Source organism: Narcine bancroftii, chromosome 1 (assembly GCF_036971445.1).
Source record: "Narcine bancroftii isolate sNarBan1 chromosome 1, sNarBan1.hap1, whole genome shotgun sequence".
Classification (NCBI taxonomy): domain Eukaryota; kingdom Metazoa; phylum Chordata; class Chondrichthyes; order Torpediniformes; family Narcinidae; genus Narcine; species Narcine bancroftii.
In genome coordinates, this window is record NC_091469.1 from 397,693,329 (window position 1) to 397,714,837 (window position 21,509).

The 21,509-nt window shown below is 42.7% G+C and overlaps 1 protein-coding gene and 1 long non-coding RNA gene across 2 annotated transcripts in view; one reads left to right on the top strand and one right to left on the bottom strand.

The window, feature by feature from the left end:
• Positions 1-1,988, bottom strand: part of LOC138751456 (uncharacterized) — an 81,596-nt gene extending 79,608 nt beyond the window's left edge. Inside the window, exon 1 of the long non-coding RNA XR_011349948.1 lies at positions 1,748-1,988. This is a non-coding gene — a long non-coding RNA (uncharacterized lncRNA). The remainder of the gene's footprint in view (positions 1-1,747) is intronic.
• Positions 1,638-21,509, top strand: part of LOC138751455 (transmembrane protein 106B-like) — a 40,007-nt gene continuing 20,135 nt past the window's right edge. Inside the window, exons 1-3 of the mRNA XM_069913741.1 lie at positions 1,638-1,810; positions 17,981-18,204; positions 20,517-20,580. Coding sequence (XP_069769842.1) covers positions 17,991-18,204; positions 20,517-20,580 — 278 coding nt within the window. The 5' untranslated portion in view covers positions 1,638-1,810; positions 17,981-17,990. The remainder of the gene's footprint in view (positions 1,811-17,980; positions 18,205-20,516; positions 20,581-21,509) is intronic.

Here is a 21,509-nt window from a genome sequence, read left to right on the forward strand (position 1 = left end):
AAATCTTCCCCATCTCGTGAGGTTCCACACATAGACGATGACTCTGATTTTCCAGGGGCCCCAATTTTGCCAAATCACAAACCATCCCAAAATAGAAATATGGTATATCATTGGTCCTTCAACATTAGTGGGTCTAAATTGGGGAATTCCCAACTGAGCAACACTGTGCATGTTTCTTCACCAGAAGGTCTGCAGCACGCAAAAAAGGGAGTTACCATAACCTTATAAAAGGCAATTGGAGATAGTCAATATATACTGGCCTTTTGCCAGCAATGTTCAGATCTCAAGAATAAATTGGAAAGAGGAAGTGAAATATAATATAATGCCAAGTGTTAGTGTGCACTTCTCATTGGACGTTCAATACGTGCGTGCTTCCTATCTGTCAACTTGACGTTTTGTGGCCCCTGACAAACTAATGTGTATGATCTAATTTCACTTATGAGTTGGAAGGGAACACACAAGTGCTGGAGAAACTCAGCAGGTCAAACAGTGCCTTTATGTAGCAAAGGTAAAATACATCATCAATGTTTCGGGCTTACCTTTGCTACATAAAGGCACTGTTTGACCTGCTGAGTTTCTCCAGCATTTGTGTGTTATCTATTTTTGTAGGCGACATAGAAATATTACTATAATTGGTTGTTGACCATGGGTACATTGCTTTGATTGTTTTGGCATTGGACCTACTTAACAAGTCATTCAAAATGATTGCAACTAATCAATAGGTCAAGCCACTCAATTCAATTGCAAACATCCTCTGGGACTGCTTACCTACTTTTTTGACATCCGTACTTGTGTAGATTACAGCAGTTTTTATTTCCCTTTGATAACTTATCACCTAAATAATGACACTTAAAATTGTCTTGTGAACTGAATTATAACTAGATAGCAAGCAGTCTGAAAACAGTAGAGTTAAGAATAAGCATGACCATTAAATAAGCCATTCTTTAAAAAAAAAGTTAATTTAAAACAATGGCTTAGCACTAAGGCTTAACAGAAGACAATTGTTGGTTTGTTCCTGAACATACATTTTATAGTGCGACTTGTTCATATGTCTACTTATTTGGTTCTAAAATTCAGAAATGGCATAATTATTGAGGGAATTTCTCAGAATGGAGTACTTATCCCAGAGTGAAATAGTTTATAATAATTCTGGGCCTCTGCAAACTGATGTGATTTGGATCATTGATCTGCAATAGTTAGTTTTCTTTATTTTACTTGGGCGTCAAAGATTTAAAAATGTTTTTCATATATGCTGCTGAACCTATTGAATATATCAAACACTTTCTGTTTTAATGTTGCATTTTTAAACTCCATCTGCAGTGTTTTATTTAGTGACTTGTAAGGGGAGGGACCAAATGCTGGTCAATTAAGGCTACCTCAGAAAGCCAAACTTCATCAGCATAATGCACATGATGCTGACTCCAAGCAAAAGTGGATCTTTTAATTCAATCTCAGTACTTCCTCGTCTTGATCTGAGTTTTTAATGTTACTAGTGTAGGAAACTAGTAACAAGGTGGGTTACTATTTAAATAATCTGGAATTCTACTTCCCCTTTGCACGGCTGACGCGATACGCCCGGTATTTCTTGGGGTGGGGGGGGAGAGGGTGCGCCGTGACGTCATCGCCGTGACGTCATCCCCAAGTCAGCGCAGCCGCCGTGGAGCAGCCTGTACGCTTGCGCAGCGAAGAAAAAAAGATAAACACGGGAGTCGTGCGAGTGCAGTTGGCTTTAAAATAAGGAACTCACTGCGTGGCAGCGACCGCCCTTTGTGTGTGCACGGAGAACGGCGGAACGCGGTCCCAGTTCTCGGTAGGTTGGAAGCGTCCGGTGTGATGTTGGCAGGTTGAAGGTCAGCACATTTGCGATGGCGCTGAGCCCGGCCCGGCCCGGCCCGCTGACCGGTGGGTGACGGTTGTCCAGGCGACTGCGCGTGACGTGGGGGCGACCCCGGACCCTGGGGCGGCGCGCGCACTGACGCGGCGGCGTCCATGACTTGGCGTCCCACTCGAAAACCCTAATCTCCTTCTTTCTGATGCGACTCGACCGGTTGATCCTTCCTGCAGAATTTTTTTTAACTGATCCGAGGCAGCGGGATAAATCACTCGGGATTCCCTTTCGTAGTGTTGGACTCTGGCTTTAACTTACTCTTAATTTAGTCTATGTGTAGTCTGAGTCCAGCGCGTTCTTTGAATGAAGTGATAGGAGAAGGTATTCGGTTCAACAGTCAATTTATTACACAGCACAAGAATAAAACTTAACAGAGCTCTGGGTCAGTCTGTTAGTTCATAGGTCACCTGCCAGTGAGCTACTCCCCGAGACTGACCCCTATTGTCCAGTTGGTTCAGTTTATATAGGTCAACCTTATCATACAGAACAAAAGTTGGCTTCCTTTGCTAGATTTCATTATCATACAGAACAAAAGTTGTCTTCCTTTGCTAGATCTTTTTGCATAAGGGTTATCACAAGTCATCTCCTGTTTTGCAGATATCTGGGGTGTAGCACTCCCATGTTAATCCTCCTGGCCAGACTATCCCGTTGTGTTGATCAGAAATTACTTTATCCCCAGATATCTCTAATCACCATTCTGTTCTTGTCCTGCCAATTTCTGCTGTTCTCTTTAACACCTCCTCCTGCCTTAATCTTCCTCCTAGACTTGTTTTCCATTCCCTTTGTTTCTTACAGGCCATTCTTTGTTCTGATCTGGCCTGTGTCTCCTGTGCTACTCACCACCTCATTTAGTTTGAGCATTCCTCCTAAATTGTTTTCTGCATTTCCTCTCCCTGTATTTTGGAGAGACAATTTTGCTCAGCCAACTTTGCTCCCTGCTGTGATTGCCACTTAATCACATTCCTTTTTCCCTGAACCATGCAGTAAATATACACTTATTAATTAATCATTTATTTCTTACTGTTTTAACCCCTAGATTCCAACAGTCCCCCTTTTGGTCTCATGAAAATGAGACCAATCACCAGTTAATTTATTAGATAGTAAAGAGCCCTTATTGAATTTAACATCATACACTTGTCCATTATGCACACACTTACGTCCTGTGTGAGCCCCCACACAGTGTTCAGGAAAGTTAGTCCAATCAGTAAAGTACTGTTCTTTTTCGTTGTGCGACCCCCAGGCCGAGTGCACACACTTTGTACAGTGGTTTTCTACTCCAGCCCCTTCAAGGGCTCGGAATACCAGTACCCATAGTCCCCACATAGTATTCATCCCAGCTTCTTTCGTTGTTTTGATGCCAATAACTTGATTATGCCGTCAACCACTGATACACAGTCACTGTAGTCCAATAGTCTCTTTAAAAAGGACTTTAAGTGTTCTTAGTCCGTGGTTGCTTCACAGGTTCTCAGTCACCTCCGTTCGAATCTGTTCCAGTGTCCGTGTCGGTGGGTCCGTTGCTGCACACTGACTCCAATGATACCACGTCTCGCCTTTTCCTTGTAGTCGAACCGCGTGGGACGTCCTCTCCACCACTCTGTAGGGTCCTGTCCACCTGGGCTCCGACCACTTTCTTTTGATGACCTTTAGCAGAACCCACTCCGCGACTGAAGGTATCGGTGTTTCCCCTTCTCTGATGGGACTTGTGACCTGTTGTGAAAAATCTGACACCAGAGCCGTTAGTTTTTCATAATAAAGCTTGCATCCCATTGAGCTTACCTCATTCTTCGTTGTCTGAATTCCGGCTCCCGGTCCTGGAAACTGGTGCCCTGTTTGTAGTTCATATGGAGTAAATCCTGTCACAGAACTTACCGAACTCCTTACTGACATTAATGCCAGGGGCAACGCATCCACCCAATTTAGTTTGGTCCGTGCCTGTACTTTCCTGATCTTACTTTTTATTGTTTGGTTCATCCTCTCCACTATTTTCTGCCATGTTAATGCCTTCATGGGTAAACGTAACATTTGGAGCATTCAGTATCTTTTCTAGTCTCGTCTGCCTTAACGAAGTCATTGTAAATGCTGTGGAGCTCACAAATGCTACAATACTATGTGTTGTTAATACTGTCAGGCCATGTCCCATTACTATGTGTGCCACCTTTTGTAGAATCTTTGCTACTCCTGCTGCATGTCTTGTACATGGTGGGTGTCTGTCTTCCGTTGGGTCTAGTGTGATACTCCCATACATGAGCACACATCTTCCACCCCCTTTTTTTCTGAAAAAGAACACCATCAATTGTGTGTGCTTTTTCAGAAACATCCAAAAAGAAAGGTAGTTATAATTTGGAATCGCCAAATCTATAGCTGTTGTAAGAGCTTGCTTCAATAGAATAAAACTCATCTCAGCCTGTGGAGTCCAATCAAGTGTAGCTCCCAGATTCCTCATCCCCTGCTCATTCACCAAAGTTCGCAGTGGATGTGTCAACTCACCATACGATGGGATAAACTGCCTACTATAACCTGACAAACCCAAAAACAAAAGCATCTCCTTTACTGTCTTTGGTTTTGGATGATGTAGTATTGCATCTGCCAAATAGGGGTGTAATCTGACAGTTCGAAGGTCATGGAATCAACCTGCTGACAAAGCCCACATCTGCTGATCCCACTGACCACAGGTTCTCAGGGAGAGAGTCTAGCATAGGGGCCGAGTCGGGGTGATCCATCTTCTCTCTACCATGAAAGCGTTCAATCTGTCTATGCTCAAGGAGGACTTGATCATGTGTTGGAGACAAAATTCTGTATGCCTGACCAGATGAGGAGAACTGCATTGTCGGTATTTGGGTGTCAGACCAGTCCCTTAGGGACTTCAAGTTCCGACACATCGGTCCCAAATCTTTTGCCTGATGAGTAGTGCCAATTGCAAGGGTGACATGAGGGATGGCCTCACCTGCCATCTCATACCATTCCAGCTGTTCAGATGTCAGTGCCACCGCAGCGGCCACTCCCTCCTTTCCTATCACTATGTAGTCCGAATTAATTTCCCATTGCCTGCCCTCTACCTCTTCATAAAAGGCATGCTGATACATTTCATCCCCATCCCTATCGTAAAAGAGGGTCATATGGGGAGGGTCCGAGGGAGGGGTATACGGGTGTAACGTCTGGATCCACGGCTTCCATTGATTATAAAGCTTTAGCAGCCCTCCCTTCTGTGGGTCCTCAGGTTGCAGCAGCCCCCAGTAAATGTCAGCCCATTGTCCCTCAGACGCGGATCCTCCAGCTGCTGCCAACAACATTTGAGAACTGGAATGCAGTGTAGTTACTGAACAGTTCATAGAATATCCATTTGGAAAGGTAATCTCTATTCCGCTGGGTCCACAAAGGATCGATGCTCCGCACTTGACCAACAGGTCTCTGCCCAAGAGATTGGTAGGGCACCTGGCTGACAAAATGTATTGATGTGTAAAAGTCTGTCCTGCCACAGAAGTGACTAGTGGTGTAGAAAACGGCAGATTTTCTGGTGTACCCGAGAACCCTATCAGCTGGACGCTAGAGGATGATGTTTTATCTTGAAATTCAGTGCCAGTGAGTGTTGAAAATCTGGCTCCCGTATCCACTAAAAAGGATACTTCCATGTCCATAACTTTAATCTGCAGGAAAGGGTCTGCCAACCTAGCCTGCTCGTGGGTGCTCGGGCTCCGTCACTGTGGGCAATATTGCTCCTCCTCTGTCAGCAAAGGGAATTGTCTCTTTGGAGCTAAAGCCGCATGGGGTGCCTGATGTACCGGGGGTGGCACTGACGATCTCTGGGACTGGACCCAATGCTCATTTTGTGGTGGTCCATATCCCCTTCCCCCAGTGTCCCGAGGATCCCAAGCCAGGGGGCAGTCTCTCTTCCAGTGTCCTGGCTGACCGCATACAAAGCATACGGCTGGCTGCATTCGTGGAGCACCCCGACCTCTCCCTCTTACTCGGAATCCCCCCATTGGACCTCCCATTCTGGCCACATAGGTGGGACCCGGTGCCCAATATGGGGCCGGGTGCCAACTCATATTATTCCCTTGTGGTGGCTGCGTTGGCTGCTGAATCATCTGGTTTGCACCCTTTGAGGAAATCTTTTTTACCTCGTTTGCCTTTTGCCTAGCCTCTGCCAATTGAAGCTTAAGGAGTTGCACTTGTGCCGACTCCATAGTATGTTTGTCCTCCTTTTGCTTAGCCCTGTAACGTTTCATGTGATGGGTCAAATGTTTTTCCCATTGCTCACTCGAGCAGCCAGGAATATCAGGGTTATTCTCTAATGCCTCCCTAACTACAGCTGGCAGTCCACTCGTTACTGCAGCCCTAAAGAGTGTAGTCTGCAAGGGATCTGTGGCTGGGTGTACTCCTGCCTTATCAGTCCAACTCTCCCTACACTGACTCAAAAAAGTCGAGATCTCCTCATCCTCCTTTATGGAAAAGGTGCAGCTTGTCTGCTAACATTAGCATATGTATCATTGAACTTGTGAGTTGCAGCCTGTCTGTGTACATTAGCATATGTATTAACTCTCTCTCTCTCTGTTACATGTACAATCCTGACTACCATTCTGTCTGTCTTTGTCCCACCATGTCCTTTGTGCTATCGCTTCAAAACTCCTGTCTTTAATACCTGTGTAGGCTAAGATACAAATTAGATGTACTCCACTAAAGCTGTTTAATTCCCCTGGTCCGTATTGGGATCCCTTATATCCCATTATGACTATACATTAAATCTATGCCCTGTCTACATTCTAAAGGAGCTGAATTGTAACCTCTGCTGCCCCTATTCCAGGGGGGCTTAAAACATTAACGAACAATATTCCAAAGAAATTAGTAAACAACAATGAACAATACATGCAAAGCTCATTAAAAACAGCATTAAAATACAATAAGAACTGAATAAAGCACAATAAATGTAAAGCTCATTGAAAACTGCAATAAAATACAATAAGAACTGAATAAAACACAATAAATGTAAAGCTCATTGAAAACTGCAATAAAATACAATAAGAACTGAATAAAACCACAATAAATGTCAAGCTCATTGAAAACTGCAATAAAATACAACAATAACTGAATAATCAAAAGACAAGTAAAATACAACAATAACTGAATAAACCATTAAAGAAACGAAAAAAATGTTAAATTACGGCACTTTGTAACAATCTGACTTTCCTTTGTGTTAGTGTAAAAATTGTAAAATGAAACACAAACCATATTTGCATGGGTTTTGAATATGTTAGACCTTATTAAAATGCAGTTGGAGCTGCTTGTCTGTATGGGGCACAACCCTCCAATTTGTTAGATTGAGTACATAACAGACATTGCAGCACAAGAGCCCCTGCAAGAGAACTTGAAACATATTCAACCTTTAGTTCTGCCTTAAGTAAAATGCCTTGTGCCACAGCTCACAGGAGCTGGCCTTATTTAAAACACTCTGTAAAACAGGCACCAAAAAAAAGTTAAAAGATGTTCTTATGAAGATTGCAGACACAATAATTTAAGTACAGGCTAGTTTCTATAATATTCCACTTAAAAGTTCTGCTGCATGAATCCTGGAGCTTGTGGAGTCATTATTGAATCAAGAAATATTGGTGCCATGCCAATCTCATTCTAACATGCCAATTTCTCCAGTCCTTAAGTCAAGATGTACTGAATAGCATCTGGTACAAGATCTGTGAGTTCTTAATGATATTATTATTCTTATGCACCCAATTGTTCTGAACTATGCCACCAATTTAAATCATATTCCACCTATTGCAGTACTCACACAGCACCATAGACCAGTTCGCAGGTTTATTTCTCCATTAAGCTGAATCCAGTTGCGCAGGGTTTACCTCCGTGATTATTTACAATGTAACTTCCGCACTACCGGATTTAAATATAAACCTGATGAATGGGGGAAAGTTATCATGAATTAAATAACAGCGGCAATACAGAGAAATTGTGCTGAGGCATTAATTTCACTCCAGAGGAAAATGCACCAGAGAAATGAATGATTAAACTTATAGGAATCCCCAGAGGTATCTTTATTCTCCAGAGGTGGGTGATCTTTAAACTCACGGACCTTGACTGCTGAATGTGTAGAAGAAATGTATTAAATGTGTTGATAGGGCTCCATACCTCTAACTGCAAGACAAGAGCCTGAAGCCTCAATTTCAAGTGCCACAGTGCACTTAAAGGGACATGCACACTCCCCCTTCAACTGGCTGATCCAGCCACTTTACACATCAGATCCTTGTCCTTTTGCCTCATGTTCCTGCACCTCCTTGGCTACTTCCCTCTCTGCTTCTCCTAAGTACCGTACCAGTCGGATTTTTTCAAATCCTTGTGGCACCTTCCCCTGATTCTGCAGCTCTCTCCATATCTGTTCGTATCGTGCCATAGCCTGTACCTCCTCTCCCTTCGGTACTCCTCCCAGTAATTGATCCCTTGTTTTCTCCCACTGTCGGTTTACAGATAGGGGAACCCCTCTGTCTCCCCCGAGCTCTTGCCCTACATCCCTATTTACTCCTTCCATCTCCGTTCTGATCTTTAACCCTTTAGACTTCGTGATTCTGACACCCTGCACTCTACTTCGTCCCTTCCCACGTTGTATAACCACTAGATGACCAGCAGCTCCCTGAAAACAGGTGTTCCCCTTCAGGGATGATCAGAGAGAGAGAGCCAGCTGGGGGATTATGTGTCTCGTGGTTGTGTGAAGTGTCTATTGTTTGTTTTGCGGTTAGCTTGTTAGTTTCCCCCTTTGTGTGAAATGTACATTGTTTGTTTTGCGGTTAGTCTGTGTACACAGGTGCCTCACTGTGTGACTGCCTATCCCCACTGTGTTTCCCTGATCCGTATTCTAAATACCTTGCCTCTATGCCCTCTCTACCCTGTAAAACAGTACAATCTGTAACCTCTGCTACCCCTTTTTCAGAAGTACTTAAAACATCGTGAGTAATACAGTGATATACACAGCAACAATACCAGCGTGCATGAAAAAACAGTTAAATGCCGAACACCTTATACAGATACTTATTACTATTATGGTACACGATTCTTAAACAAATACTTATTATACACTACTATGGTACACGATTCTTAAATACTTATTATACACTACTATGGTACACGATTCTTAAACAAATACTTATTATACACTACTATGGTACACGATTCTTAAACAAATACTTATTATACACTACTATGGTACACGATTCTTAAACAAATACTTATTATACACTACTATGGTACACGATTCTTAAACAAATACTTATTATACACTACTATGGTACACGATTCTTAAACAAATACTTATTATACACTACTATGGTACACGATTCTTAAACAAATACTTATTATACACTACTATGGTACACGATTCTTAAACAAATACTTATTACACACTATAGAAACAAATAACTATAACACAATACACCTTATACTACTTGGCCAAGTGTCTAAATCTACCTCTCGAGATTGCTACAAGGGGCTCCAACCCCGTTCTACTAGAGGGACCTCAACCTCCTTAGAGGGATTCCAACCGGACCTCAACCTCCTTAGAGGGATTCCAACCTTTTCCTAGAGGGACCTCAACCTCCGTAGAGGGATTCCAACCTCCTTTTCCTAGAGGGACCTCAACCTCCTTAGAGGGATTCCAACCGGACCTCAACCTCCTTAGAGGGATTCCAACCTTTTCCTAGAGGGACCTCAACCTCCGTAGAGGGATTCCAACCTCCTTTTCTTCGAGGGACCTCAACCTCCGTAGAGGGATTCCAACCTCCTTTTCTTCGAGGGACCTCAACCTCCGTAGAGGGATTCCAACCTCCTTTTCCTAGAGGGACCTCAACCTCCGTAGAGGGATTCCAACCTCCTTTTCCTAGAGGGACCTCAACCTCCGTAGAGGGATTCCAACCTCCTTTTCCTAGAGGGACCTCAACCTCCGTAGAGGGATTCCAACCTCCTTTCTGTTTTATTCTTGTCTTTAACTAGGTCTTTTGCAGAGTAGTGACAACACACAATTTTATCTTTGCCAATCGCAGAACTTCGTTTGAACAGGCGTCTGCTTACCTCCCTTTGTTGAATGGCCATTTGTTGTTATCACCACACCACAATCGACCGGTGTTTCGTATCTTTTTCTTCCGTCACTTCTCCATCTTCATCACGTCGGGGTCACCAAATTGTTGGACTCTGGCTTTAACTTACTCTTAATTTAGTCTATGTGTAGTCTGAGTCCAGCGCGTTCTTTGAATGAAGTGATAGGAGAAGGTATTCGGTTCAACAGTCAATTTATTACACAGCACAAGAATAAAACTTAACAGAGCTCTGGGTCAGTCTGTTAGTTCATAGGTCACCTGCCAGTGAGCTACTCCCCGAGACTGACCCCTATTGTCCAGTTGGTTCAGTTTATATAGGTCAACCTTATCATACAGAACAAAAGTTGGCTTCCTTTGCTAGATTTCATTATCATACAGAACAAAAGTTGTCTTCCTTTGCTAGATCTTTTTGCATAAGGGTTATCACAAGTCATCTCCTGTTTTGCAGATATCTGGGGTGTAGCACTCCCATGTTAATCCTCCTGGCCAGACTATCCCGTTGTGTTGATCAGAAATTACTTTATCCCCAGATATCTCTAATCACCATTCTGTTCTTGTCCTGCCAATTTCTGCTGTTCTCTTTAACACCTCCTCCTGCCTTAATCTTCCTCCTAGACTTGTTTTCCATTCCCTTTGTTTCTTACAGGCCATTCTTTGTTCTGATCTGGCCTGTGTCTCCTGTGCTACTCACCACCTCATTTAGTTTGAGCATTCCTCCTAAATTGTTTTCTGCATTTCCTCTCCCTGTATTTTGGAGAGACAATTTTGCTCAGCCAACTTTGCTCCCTGCTGTGATTGCCACTTAATCACATTCCTTTTTCCCTGAACCATGCAGTAAATATACACTTATTAATTAATCATTTATTTCTTACTGTTTTAACCCCTAGATTCCAACAGTAGCCACTGATTCTCACACTTCTCTGGTGCGGGGGAAAAAAATCAAACCGTTCCTCCTAGTTTGGAGACCACAAGGATATTTCAGGCTGCCACTTCCAAACGGTGCACCGTGCAGCTCATCTTCCGGAGGTTTCCGAATTTGCACCCACAGCATACCAGGGGGATTTATTTATTCATTCAGAATTGAGGTTTAATATTTCCATAGTCCTAATTTGTAGCCAGTAGAATGCAGATATCGGAATATGGAGTAAAAGACGAGTTCTAGGAGGAAAACAGCTGGTCTGTAGTTAACGTTGAGGTCGAGATCCTTCCACTGGATTATAATTTGTATCAGTCCTTTTTTTCCCCCCCGCAGGAAGCACGTGTTTTTCACGAAAGAGCAACTTCGTGCGTGTGATGGGTGGTTGAATTTATTTGAGCAATCCCTCGCGATCGTGGTAGACTTCCTTCCACTTTACCCTTAAAAGCCACAGTTTTGCCATATACTCCAACCGTCTCTGGACCCCTCCCCCCCCCCACCCCCCCAAATCTTTCAGGTGCTGTTAATTGATATACACGATGTTTCATCTTGTATTCATATGTGTGAGTTCTTTAGGCAACATATGGATGAAGGAAAAGTTTATTTACTTTAAAGTTGTTGTAAAGAGCACATGAGGCATACCATGAGATTTCAAGTCTCCATGACAGATCTGTTTACTGTGTCAGTCCCGGCTGGCAGCCAAGTCTAATCAAACAGTAAGGCATTGCTAGTTGCCTTGCAACCAAGATCATTATCATTACACACGACATGGGGACCCTTTTGGGGCACAGGAATGATATGTGGAGAAGGGATATTGCAAAATTTCTTCTGAAATGCATTTGATATCCACTTTGCAATGTGCTAATTTTGTCTGTTGAATGTGAAGTAATGCTGAACATAAACCCAGTTGTGAAATTGGCCAAGCTGCAAATTGAGTTGCATTTAAATTGAATTTAAAATGTTAACCTGATGCAAATTTAATTCAGGAATAGCGTAACATGTTTTATTTCTGCTTGGAAGAAGAATAACCCATTTTAAATGTCTTCTCAATCAAGAAGAGCACATGGTTATATGAAATAACCTTTGAGTGGTGTCAGCATCAACATCCTTGCGCTCAAAGTTATCAAAACCAAGGAGATAATTGTGGACTTCAGGAGGGAGTCAGGGGAACGTAACCCAGTCCTCATCAAGGACTCAGTAGTGGAGAGGGTTAAAACTTCAGATTCCAGGGTGTCAACATCTCCAAGGATCTGTCCTGGAGCCTCCATGTTGATGCAATCACGAAGGCATGCCAGCAGCTATACTTTGTGAGGTGCTCTTGGAGATTCAATATGTCACTGAAGACTCTCAAACTTCTGCAGGTGTAGTGTGGAGAGGATTCTGGCTGGGTGCATCACTGTCTGGTATAGAGTTGCATACTCTCAGGACAACAATAAACTCCAGAGGGTTGTTAACTTGGCCTGCAACATGACAGGCACCAGACTTCACTCCATTGAGAACATCTACATGAGGCGGCATGTTTTTTTGCTCAGATGGCTGGTTCTACCCTCACCTACCCCAATATAAACCCTGGTTTTCCTGCCTTGCCTCAGATTCACCTGAGGACGATTGTCTACTGGCCATTGATTGTAATCTATTAAAAATGCATTGTGCTCCTCACTGTGCATTCATTTGCATTACAATTTTAATCACTTAACTTTGAAACTGGATGCCAGGCATGGTCTGAGTTGAGCCTCTATCCCTTGAGGCCCCAGAGGAATTTGCCTACTGGCTGGAGTGCTTCCAGTCCTACCTGTTGGCCACACAAGACATCTTCAACTCGGATGGTCTCCGGAAATCGGCACCTCTCTCAAGTCGACCCCAAATGGTATGCTGTCATCAGAGTTTGCCATCGAAGACTTGAAGGCCTGCTACCTGAGACCCAGAATGATGTACTGGCGAGGCACTGACTCCCTTAATGTCAGCAGTGTCCGAGTTGGTAGCTGGAAGCTATATTCTGGCCCTGACCAGAAAATGCCACCACGAAGTAGCTACGGCCTGGGTGAGAGAGGAGGTACAAATTCGGGACACACTAGTGGCAGGAGTGAGGTCAAGGTATGTGAGTCTGTGACTGCTGGAGTTGGGGAATAAAGACTTGGCCAGCACCTTGGAGCTGACGAAAGTGCTCGAGCAGACCCATATGGGAGCTGACGACCTAATGGGTGAAAGTGGCATTCTTTCAGAGGTCCTGGTCATTGGCGCACCTGTGATCCCCACAGCCTCAGCGCTGACCCTTGCAGCCACATACAACCAGGACTTCTGTGGACAGGCACAGCACCCCCACAAAGGACTCTGTGTGTGCAGGATGCAGTAAGGAAGGGCACTGGGTGAAGATCTGCTAGGCTAAAGGGAAGCCAAAGAGGGCAATCATGTCTGCAATCCCTGAATCATCGCTTGACCCATGCCCAAGTCCTGAAGGATTGGCCTCCAACTCTCCCATGTTTTTCGCCACCAGCATTTTGCTATACCTTATGGCGGGGTGCACCACCGGAAGCCACAGCGACCATCTTGCCATGCCTTGAAGTCTGTGCCACTTAGTCCTTTGGATCAAGATGGAGGGTGACCAGCTTGCCATGTCTCCTGGTCAAAGCCATCTTGTCTGCCTGTGGGCCAAGAGGAGAGAGTAGACATCAGCATGGGGAGCAATGGGGTTTCCAGACCACTGACATCATTCATCCCGGATCAGGCAATACCGCACCAATTGAATAACTCGATGGAAGTGAGAGTAAATAGACATTTGACATTGCTGAGTAGACACTGTCTCCATGGAGAGCTTTATAAACTCTGTTACGGCTCTGCAGTACAACTTGAGAGAGTACCTAGCTTTGTACTCACATTCTGATGATCCAGGGGTATTGTACAGTTCATCTAACTGTAAAAGGGTGACAATTTTGTAAGTTCTGATTGTATGTACTGAAGGATTTGTGTGCTCCTGTGTTGCTGGGCCTGGACTTACTGTGTCACCTTAAAAGTATGACCATGGAATACTCTGGCCCACTCCCTCCTATCATGGTGCAGAATGGAATGTCTCAAAAGGCGGACACCGCATGCCATCTCTCCACCCTAAATATTGATCCTGCCTCCACTGTTTCCAAACCTGACTCCTGATTGCAAGCCAACAGCTTCAAAGACCAGACATCACAGTGCAGGGATCGTGAATTTATCAGAGCTGAGACACAGCAGCTGCACAAAGAAAACATAATTGAACCTAGCAACAGCCCATGGAGAGTCCAGGTGGTAGTCGTGAAAGGGGAATAAAAGGCCAGGCTAGTGATTGACTATAGCTAAACAATTAATTGTTTCACACTCCTGGACACTTACCCCCCTCCCTTAAATTTCACACATGGGAAACAAAATTGTGCAGTACTGGGTCAATTTGACCATCGACCTGAAAGCTACAGATTTGTTCTGAGGACCATCCCTACACAGCATTTGAGGCAGATGGATGGGTCTGTCAGTTCCGGGGGGGAGTCCCATTTGGTATTACCAATGGGGTCTCAGTCTTCCAGAGACCGATGAACAAAATGGTTGATGAGTACGAGTTGAAGTCCATCTTCATCTCCACAGTGTCACCATTTGTGGACACTGGAAGACCATGATGCCAACCTCCAGAGGTTTCTCCACACAGCCGAGGCCCTGAAGCTCCCGTACAACTCCAGTAAGTGTGTGTTCAGGATGAAAAATCTCGTGATCCTGGGGTATGTGGTTGAGCATGGTGTCATTGGCCCTGACGCCGATCGAATGTGCCCCCTGTTAGACCTCCTGATCCTGAGGACCATGAAAGACTTAAGGATGTGTCTGGGCTTCTTCTCCTACTATGCCCAGTGGGTCTCTCACTACATGGATAAGGTCTGCCCCCTCTTAAAGTCAACCTCTTTCCTATTGTTAGCCAAAGCCCAGGCGGCTTTCGACTACGTTTGGAGTTGCATTCAAAGGCCACCCTGCCACAGTGGACGAGAGCTCACTCTTCCAGGTGGAAAGTGATGCCACTGATGTAGCTCTGGTCACTACCCTTAATCAGGCCAGTTGCTTTTTTCTCCTGCACTCTACAAGGCTATGAGCTTAGAACTCATCTGTGGAGAAAGAGGCATTACTTGGCTGGCAGAAAATCTTCACCACATACTGACCAGCAATCGATGACATTTATGTTTAATAATGCAAAAAGGGGAAAAATAAAGAACGATAAGATCGCGAGGTGGAGGATCAAACTCTTCACCTATAGTTACGACATAACATACAGCCCAGATACTCTCAATGAACCTCCAGATCCCCTGTCAAGAAGAACCTGCTTTTCCACACACCAGCCAGTTGCGATCACTGCACGATGAGCTTTGCCACCCAGGCATCACCTACATGGCTTACTTTGACAAGGCATACAACCTGCCTTACTCCATTGAGGACATCAGGGAAATGACCAGGTCTGCGAAGAGTGCAAGCACACTTCTACCGCCTTGATGAAGGCATCCCGCTCCTTCAAATTACTCAGTTGATTTCAATGGTCTCCTCCCTTCCACCAACTGAAACGTGTACTTTCTCAATGTTATCAAGGAGTATTCATGTTTTCAATTTGCCATCCCGAGCCCAGACGTGATCACCACCACAGTCATCAAGGCCTTGCACTCTATTTTCACCCTGTTTGGGTATCCCAGCTATATCATAGCAAGTGGGGCTCATCATTTCTGGGCAAAGAGCTACTCCAGTACCTATTCTTAAGGGACATTGCCTTAAGCAGGATGACTAGGTACAATCCCCAGGGGAACAGACATGTTAAAAAAGCAAACGTAACTGTATGGAAGGCTGTGAAATTGGTTCTCCGGTCCAAATGCCTTCCAGACTCGCACTCCATAAGGTCACTCCTTTGCAAGTTGATCAACACAACTCCCCACGAGTTTATGCTTACGTTTCAGAGGAAATTCGCGTCTGGAACTACTCTCGTGGCTTGGTTGATGGCACCAGGGCGAGACCTGCTGAGAAAGCATGTAAGGAGGAGCAAGACAGACTCCATGATCAAGAGGGTGCACCTGCTGCACACCAACCCAACATATGCCTACGTGGCATACCCTGATGGCAGAGAGGACACAGTCTTGATCAGAGACCTGGTACCTGCTGGAACTGAGGGTCTGATGCCTCAAGTGTGCCAGGTACTACTGATAATCTCACTCCGGGTTCTGGAGAAAACTGCTCGGGAAATGGACCAATTCATCCCACGACCTGAGCCAGAGCCCTCGAGACCCACTGACCTTGTACCACAGGGGGTCCAGGAAGCTCAAGGTCCTCCAGTACTATGGCACTCGACCCAAATTACCAGACCCCCAACAGACTTAACTAATGCTTTACAAATATTTACGTTTTTTTTAATGAATGGTCTGTTTTTCACTCACAGGCTCCATTCTGAAGGAAGGAGTGAATGTAGTGAACTGGAATTTACTGTATGTATTGTTCAGATGGCTGGTTCCTTCTCTGGTTCCACCCTCACCTTCCCCAATATAAACCCTGGTTTTCCTGCTTTATCTCAGATTCACCTGAGGACTATTGTGTCTACTGGCCATTGATTGTAAGCTATAAAAAGCACGTTTGTACTCCTCCCTAAACTCATTCAGTCACGTTGCACCATTCCCTCTTCACTCTGATACCATCGGGGTGGGGGGGAGGGGTGGTGGGAAGGTACAGGAGCCTAGATGAGCACTCAGTGGCACAGGGCAGCTTCTTCCCCTGATTCCAGAATGATCAATGAAACAAAGGTACTCACTGCCTTGCTTTTTGTGCACTACTATTTTAAATTTTTTAAAATATTATTGTTGTAAGATTCTTCATAATGTGAATGTCTGCACTGTGATACTGCTGCAAAATACTGAATTGTTCATGATAATAAATTCTCATTCTGAACTAGCCTGTTAGTCTTATTCTAGTTGGAATGACAAAGCTTTGCAATTGTCCTTGGTATGGAATTTTTAGACAGGCTTGCCTCTGATAGGGTTTTTTTTTAAACTTTACTTTAATGAATGTGAAAACTTGCTGCTTTTTATTTTGCTCTTCCAAACTAGGCATATTCCATGTAATCATCTAAAAATTTTAATAATTTCATTTTGTTAATTTTGTCTTCACATCTTTCAGTACAAATTCTTTCCTATCCAAACACTTCAGTTGAATCTTTATGACATTTAAGTCATTTGTACTTTTAATCACTTGTGCTGCTTGACCATGAATATACATGCATTCTGAGGGTTGATTCTGAATCTTTCTACAATTTATGCATGCTAATTTGGTGAAATTGTCCGTTTTAAATAAATAAATAAATAGAAATTGCAACTTGACTAGGTTTAATTTTTAACTTTGTTCCAAATAATAACTTTTTTAAAAGTTTTGAATATAAATTCAGTTTTGTGGTTTTTGATTCCAGTAATAGGAAAAAGAGTGGCATACCTCTGAATAGACGGTTTTTGGATTTGTATGGGAAATTGCAGTTAGATTTAATTTAAGAATGTATTGCTTCACAAACTTAATTGCAGTTCAGTTTTTAGTTAAATTTAGTTTTTATTTCTAGTGTGTAGAAATATTAGTAGTTTTTTTTTGAAAAGAGAAAGTGTATTGCGGGACTGGGCTGCCTGGTAGTTTTTATTTCAAGCAATAGTTACTACTTTAACACTTGAATGTCCTTTTGCAGTCTGAATCTTTTTTCTAATTTTGCCTTGCCTGCTGTTGTTTTTGTAATAATTTTTTTTGTGGAACACTACCATGGATGGTCTGAAAATGAAGCCTTTAAATGTTTGTCCCTGGGGAAAAAACTCTTCCTCAATAGAATTCAGTAACATATTTCACTGGCATTTCTGCACATCAGGCTTGTGAAGTACAACATAAACAGGTGTGAAATGCAGGAGAAGATTTGTCTTAAATAAAATGTTAAAATAATTGGATAATAATTTTTAAAAATGTGTATGTTAGACTTTATGTTTAGACACATGAATTGTTTTGTTTAAAAAGCTGCTTGTTATTAATGAGATTGTGTTCCATGTTTAAGTTAACATTATATTAAATTGTTTTTGTACCAAGCAATTGAGCCATGGGGGAAAAACTATCACGTCTATTGCTGCGCAAACCATTTAGTGAAAGCAGTGAATCCAGCAATAGGGACCAGGAAAAGTTGGAGATTTCATCCAATCACAGTGAAGACTCAAGTAGAAATGGGGATGTTTCACAGTTTCCCTATGTGGAATTCACTGGTCGAGACAGTGTTACCTGTCCAACGTGTCAAGGAACAGGAAGAATTCCAAGAGGTGATTTGTTTCTAAATGTTTTCATTGTTATTTTGGAGACTTGCATTTTTTTTAATATTGAACTGGTGATTTCTAAGATGGACTGGTTTACATTTGCATCCAAGAAATGAATTCTGCCATTGGCAATTATGCATCAGTTAATGTAGTTTAGCAATTCTGGTATTAGATGCTTTTTTTTTAATTGAATTTGCAATTGGAATTAGAATTAGTGTAAGATATAATCTTGCATCTTTGCCATTTGCTTGTCATTTAAATCTCTAATTTTATTTATTGTCAACAATCCAGAAACTAACATTTTCTGCAGATGTTTCATTTTCAGGTTTTTTTCTGTGACTTATTTACTTTGTAATTAAGATGCAACAAACTAGCATTTTTCAAGTTTTTGTTAAGCTGGCATTGGCTTATCTTGAATAAGGGCATTTTTGCTTTAAGATTCACTATCCTTCTGTTTACCCATGTTCTAAATGACTGTTCCCTTATTTTGTAGTTGTTTCCTTTTGTGACTGCAGTATTGATCAGTTGTATTTAAATTGCTTCACAGTCAACAGTTTATTTTTCAGTAATGGTCATTTAAGAATGCAATTTGCAGTGTTTAGGAATAAACCAAGGGTTGGGTTTTCCCCTTTTCCTCACTGATCAGTAAATTATCTTTGTCATTTCTGCAACTAGATCACATCACCAGCCACATCTACCTCTCTCCATCCTTTTCTGTGTCTGAAGGGATCACTCCCTCGGTGACTTCCTTATCTGCTTATCCTTCCTTACCCATCTCTCCATGACCTCTGGTATTTTCACCTGAACTGCAGGAAATGCAGCACTTGTTTTTGTACTTTTCCCTCACCCCTATCCTGGGATCTAAACAGCCCTTTCAAGTGATGCAAAGATTCATGTGCACCATTTTCAACCCCATCTATTGCATTCTATTATGAGGTGGTTGGTTTACATCAGTAAGACTAAGTGCAGACAGGGACATTTTTACAGATATTTACACTCTGTCCACAATGCCATATTGAGCTCTGGGTTACATGGCATTGCAGCTCCCTGTCTTTCCTATTCTCATACTGACCTGTTCATCCTTGGCATTTTTTTTTTACTGCCAGATTGAGAACAACTATAAACTTAAAGAATAACACCTCCTATTCTGCAGCCCAAAAGTGTGAACATTGAATTTTCTTATTTATAGTAATGAGTCCCCTGTCTTCTGAGCCACTTCTGTAATTTTCCCCCTTCCCCAATACTGTTTTTGTCTCCTTCCTGACCCAGCCTCTCACCCATTTTCCTCTACCCTCCCTCAAGATCCATCTGCTGCCATTCTTGCAAAGGAAACATAAGAATTAAGTCAAGAAGTAGTCTACTTGGCCGATTGAACCTGCTCCACTGTACAAAAAAAATTGTGGTTGATAAGACCATAGTCAGCTCCACCTACCTGTGTTTTTCCCATAACCCTCAATTCCCCAGCCTCCACGGTTTGCTTGGGCAGAGAATTCTTCAGATTAACTATCTTAAATCTACTTTCCTGAATCTTGAGCCTATTTCCCCAAGTTCTGGTCTTGCCTACCAATTGAAACAATTTTCTTGTCTCAATCTTATCTAGCTATGTTACCTGACTTTTGCCTATATCCATTTTAAAAAGATTTTTGAGCATGATGTGTACTGGAACACAAGTGCTGCAGGAAATTGAGCACCATATATGGAAGGAAAAAAAGTTTGTTGCTGGCTGAGATGCTTCATTGGGAATAACAAAAAACAGACATGTATGTGAATAAAAAGGTTGGTGGGGAGAAGGGGTGAAGTGCAGGTTGGTAGGTGGGAGGGGAACTTTCAAATCTTTCCCTTCAGTCTTTGTAAGATAAGCAATCCCTACTTCTCTAGTGTAACCTTGTGACTGAAATCTCTAATCCCTCTTCTCTGGTTTTGGTTTGGCCATTGTCTTTCTCAGGTTAGTGAATGGTTAAATGTAATCTTGTCTGTGTGTTCTCTGCATCTCTCTGAATCCTAATATCCCAAATAATTTGCTAATCACATTCTCAATGAGCCCTAATTTCAAAGGATTGAGAATAGAAAAGAAGCTCCTGGTCAATGGAAAGTAATCCCATGTAAAAACATCTGCAGTTTCTGTGGAACTAGGAATATCTCTGGATACATCAATAAAACAAGTTCAAAATGGGTCTTCAAAGGCTATTTATTTTAGCCTAGTTGACAGGAAGTGTCTTAAACTAGTTCTTTGGAACAGTTTTCTTTTGAGGTGGGGGTGGTGTTGAAACAACCAGTACTTCTAATCACTTAAATTTTTTTTACATTTCTCCATTCAGGTCAAGAAAACCAACTGGTGGCATTAATTCCTTACAGTGATCAGAGGCTCAGACCCAGGCGAACGTAGGTTCTGTGGAAATTTTAAGGAATAGTAGCACTTGTATTAATGCATGCCAAAGTAGATTTGCGTAGATGTCAAAAACTCATGCTTTGACTTTAAGCACTTTCTGTTACAGCTTTTGTTAGTAAACACTGACCTATTTTCGAAGAAGCACATTGGGTAATAATTAAATGAGTCTCATGTACACCCAGGCTGACATTTGTTTTGACTGAACCTTTAGAATCGATGTAATCTTGTATTGCATTTGTTCTTTGTATATCATCTTGCAGCATCACTCCCTTTGTTTGCAAATGAAACACAAAGATTTAGAGGTCTTGCCTACTATTCCCTCTCTTTACATGTCTGAGTACAATTAACAAGAAGTGATTCCAACATAAACCTTTGGGGAACACTGTCAATCTGCATGTAAAAGACAATTGTTCTACACAAAAAAAATTGAAAGAACAGCACATTGAATTCAGAATTGCCAATCTCCAACCAGAGGACATCAATATAAAGTTCTCTTATTTCCATTTGCCACCTCCCCCCTCCTTTTTTTCCATATTAAACTTCCCTGCCAATCTGTGGTCCCATTCCTTCTATTCCCCTCCTGACCTGTCTGTCGTCTATATTTTTTTCTTGTATTACCCTTCCCTTCCTTCCTCCCATCAGAGTGGATCTTACTTAGCCCTATGCCCCTTCCTCCTATGATCTCTAGGCTCCTTCCTTTCTTACCCTCCCACCTGTGTTCACCTATCACCTGCCAGCTGGTGCTCCTCCCCCTCCCTTTATATTTGTGCATCTACCTGTTTTTTTGCTATTCCCGATGAAGTATTTTTGGCCTGAAATGTCAACTTTCTATAGCTTGTCACAGATGCTGTCTGACCTAGTGAGTTCTTCTAACACTTTGTGTGTTGGTCCTGTTTATCTGGACTCTATTTATTTTGTTTTA